This window comes from Cryptomeria japonica, chromosome 5, assembly GCF_030272615.1.
Source record: "Cryptomeria japonica chromosome 5, Sugi_1.0, whole genome shotgun sequence".
NCBI lineage: Eukaryota > Viridiplantae > Streptophyta > Pinopsida > Cupressales > Cupressaceae > Cryptomeria > Cryptomeria japonica.
Genome location: NC_081409.1, coordinates 100,648,821 through 100,653,141, shown reverse-complemented (window position 1 = coordinate 100,653,141; position 4,321 = coordinate 100,648,821). Strand labels below are relative to the sequence as shown.

The following is a 4,321-nucleotide window of genomic DNA, read 5'->3' as shown; positions in this document are numbered from 1 at the left end:
TGGTATGTTTGATGCTATCACAGACAATTCTTCTTTCTGGATTGTTATCCAAATATTTTGAGGTGATTGACCTCTTCTGTAGTCAATGAGACTCCATTGTGATGAGGAGTGCACTCTAGGGAGTGTGCCTTCCTGCATGTGTAGACCCCTATTGTAATCATATACTTTCTGCAGAAGTATCATCTGACACTGGGTAGGGTTTCCCACCATGGTTTTTTCCTTTACCGGTTTTTTCATGTACAAATCATGGTGTTATGTGTTATGGTTGCATGGTATTGATTCTCTAGTTTTCAATTATGCTTTAATGCTTTATCAGTTATTTTGGTATCTATTTTCTTATATTCCGGTAAAAGGTTTTAAGTGCTTTAATTCACATAATTTGTTGACAATTGATTCACCCCCCTCTCAGTTGTCTACCGGTTATCCTAACATGATAATCATATTATTCTGGGACATAATTTCATCCACATAAATCATAATGAATCCACTAATATCAAAGATAAGAATGAGACAAAGATATCAGAACACACACAAACCTAAAAGTGTTTATCACTCCTCAAAAGGATGATTCAACGAGCGACACTAGATTCCTTGGGTTGGTGCCCTAAAATATATTGTAATTAGAGACTTATTTGTGAAGTTGGATTGGATTAGTAGACTCCAACAACTATTCTCACCGAATTTTTTTCCCCACATTGGGTTTTCCTCATAAATCCTTGTGTTATGTGATATTCTGTTGTGGGTGTGTGTGGTTTAATTCATTTGTGCTATCAGTATTTGCACACTTTTGGTTTAAAAAGATTTTGAATCTTTGATTCACCCCCACTCTCAGTGATCACTTGTGTTCTTCATTAATGGATCACTCATGTTGAAGGAGGAGTACACATGATGAGATCTAGTGGGGTTGATTTATTTACATGGATTTTGATATCATTTCCTATCTAGATATTTATTTTACATGCATGTTTTCAAGTGCTCATTTAGTTTAATATATACATTCATGATAAGATTCACACATGATTCAAAGTGGGAGAAATGTAATAGTGAAATATTCATACGTATGTCAATTTCCATTTGGTTTTGGGCCAATTTTGATGAACAAACTTAATATAATTACAAATTAATATGTAATAATCATTTGTAAAGTTGGGTTCACACCCCAATCCTTCATATATCCACAGTTCTATATATTAGATAACTTATTTGACCATATCTTATATGTGTTTGCACATATTCTTTTGTATTTTATATTTATTATTAATATCCATTTACCTACTCCTATCCATTCAGTTATTTCCTTGATTTTAGAACTTTTAGATTTTGGATCAACCTAGGGTCAATCCCATGAAATATGGGTGCAACCCCATGCCATGTAAAATTGACCCAATATTAAAAAAAAATCAAAATTAGATGCTTTGTCTTAGTTTTAAAAGACATTTAACATGCATTCATTTATCATTTTAAAACAACTACTCATCCTAGCATTTCATGGGGCATTCATTGCGGAAATATTTTGATTTGAAGCATTAAAAGGAATCTAATTTGCATCAAAATTATCTAAAACATCTATAATGATTGAAGAAAATTGCATCAATCTTTCCATGACCATGAAGTTAGTATAATCAAGAGGGTTGACCTAGGGGAATAGAATCCTTGTCATTCAACAAAATTTTCAAGATATTTTTAAATATCACTACTCCTTAATACTTATTATAGAGTAGCAATCATGATGATCTCAATCACTTCAATCCACTATTATCAAGCTCAATTTGACATGTTACATATCAATTTTGCAAAAAGTTTCATTTCCATAGTAGGAAGGTATGGTCCTACGAGAAGTAGATTTTGTACACATGAAGTTTGTAGATTGCTATGATCTCAAAGAAAGTAGAAACATAGATTATTTTTTTCTAGTCTCAAGACAAGTGAGTTTGAATCTTGTATTAGAATAATTCTTCTCCACCATTTCTAAAGTCAAATGCCTCAACCATGACACCTACTTTTTTAAATTGACATTCAATATATTTCAATATCTTGATATTTTAACCTTAACTCAATCATTTAAATTAATTATATAACCATTGAATACATTAATTAATTAATCTAGATAATATATTTTTTTTAAAGAATTTACTTCATAATATAACATTTTTATATTCTAATATATATATATATATATAAAGATAGAAATTAAGAATAAAATATTACATTTAAAACTCAAAGCTCATCCAAGATAAAATTAAGTAGTGAAAAATTGAAGGCTTTCATTATAGTCTCTTACAATCCTTTCTCAAAGATGGACTTTATTTACATCAATTTATTGTTGAATTTGATAAGTTCTATTGAAAATTTAGTCCAGTTATCTGAAACTTAACTCTTTACACGACAAACCCCTAAACCTCAGCCTCTACCTTACACTTACACATAGTAATCTCACCAAATCTACCTGATAAAATAGCACACCAAAGATCAAATCCATTACATCCTTGCATTCTTCCCCAAGGTGGTGAACTATATTGACATTGCAAACTATAAAATCCCATCGTTCTCACCCTCACCTTACATACAGTAATCTCACCTAGTCTACCTGGTACTTTCTTGTTTGTCACCTAGTCTACCTGATATTTTCTTCTTTAATTCAGCTTGTTTCGATGTCTGTATTTCTATTACCTATTACAGAAGAAGAGGCGAAATCTGAAAAATACAGAACAGGCACTAGCAGTGCTGATCCTAGGAAAACTGGCAGAGGCCCTACAACCCAGAGAAACAAAGAAAACCCACCATAAAAGACCCTGTCACCAACTATATTGAAAGCGAAGCCTTTTTCCAACATCTCACAGACATAATCTGTACTAATCAGGCTGGACAATTCATGTTTTCTTACTGGAGTCGCTATCAAAGAGCCAACTTCACACTGGTAGCAGATCGACAGAGAATGGAAGATAAAAGTGAAGATAAAAAACATTAGTATTAACAAGTATTTAACTGCCAATATGAAGTCGCCATGAGAGCCAAAGTGTGCGTCTTTGAGAGGCTTTTTTATAGTGTAGGTGCTGCTGATCATACCAGCCAGTCCACAACCCAATATAATTGAAGTTGTTGCCATCAGGACGGAGCCCATTATGCTGTTCCTCAGTGTCTGCACTGCTAGAACTCCATTTTTATCACTACCACCCTGCTTAGACAACACACATCATGATTCATCAATTCATAGTAACGAAATACCTCCAAATTTATAAACAAATACTCACTTCCTCCTTGTCCATGCTTGTGCTTTAAGAAGCTGGGGTTAGTTTTGATCAATACAGACTAAATATTATATGAAATCTTAATGACAGAAGGGAAGCTGTTGAATCCAAAAGCACTTTTACTTATCTTTACAAACTGAAAAACTCATACCCACCAATAAAAAGTAGTTTTAAAGGAAAAGGGTGAGCTTAAATCCACTCTATCTCAAACCTTAATCAGTTTATATGCTCTACTTGTATTGTCCTAAACCATAATCCTTATAAATGAATTCATTCATTTGACTACATATATGTGCTTGAAAGAAAAAAATGTTCTTTTCATTCTGAACTTTTCCTGAACGAATAATTGAAGCTCTCTAAACCTTCCATATTTCCTTTTCTTGTGAACTTGGCTTGAATTAGCAATCTTATACAGCTCTTACCTTCATGATGCCTTTAACCCAAAGCCTCCTTCCAATGCTGTTGATACCAATCACAGTCTTGAGAGGGTGATTCTTAACTCTATACCACAAGAAAGCATGGTATAAGATGGATAGCAGAAAAGCCAAGGGCACAAGTACAAGATCTAAGAAGTCTTTTCTGTACTCCATAATTTGGTTTCAATGAGATGAGATTCTGAAACACTAGTTGGTTTATAATGAGATGAGATTCTGAAACCCTAGTTGGTTTATAGTGCTTGTACCTAATAGATTCTGAGTTGTGATGCACTTTTCACCTCAAGTATATCAAATGGCCGTACCATTCATATATTATAAATAATAACATACTCAGGTACATTGAATTTGGTCTTCTTTTCATTGTTTTGAATTACCTCTCAAGGCATGCGTGAAAAGGTTAGAGCATCCACATATAAAAACATTTAACTTGTTATGGAACGTTGAATTTTATCTCCATGTAAAGTTTTCCCGAGGGTTTGATCTTAGCTTGAGAGTGGCGTAAGGAAAGCTGGCTGTTTTGCATAAAAAATTGCCATTTTAAGGGCAACGTTGGCTCCAGTGATGTCTTATCATATTTCATGAACGTGTATACGACAAACTGAAATACTTTTTTTCTCAATTGTATTTTTGTTAATT

At 33.1% G+C, this 4,321-nt stretch overlaps 1 protein-coding gene across 1 annotated transcript; it reads right to left on the bottom strand.

The window, feature by feature from the left end:
• Positions 1-2,321: 2,321 nt before the first annotated feature.
• Positions 2,322-3,877, bottom strand: LOC131068014 (uncharacterized). Its single transcript, XM_058003213.1, has 2 exons — positions 3,671-3,877; positions 2,322-3,175 (listed from the first exon to the last, which is right to left on the bottom strand). The coding sequence occupies exons 1-2, from the start codon at positions 3,836-3,838 to the stop codon at positions 2,639-2,641; spliced, it is 705 nt and encodes a 234-aa protein (XP_057859196.1). The 5' UTR covers positions 3,839-3,877; the 3' UTR covers positions 2,322-2,638.
• Between the last annotated feature and the right edge of the window lie 444 nt (positions 3,878-4,321).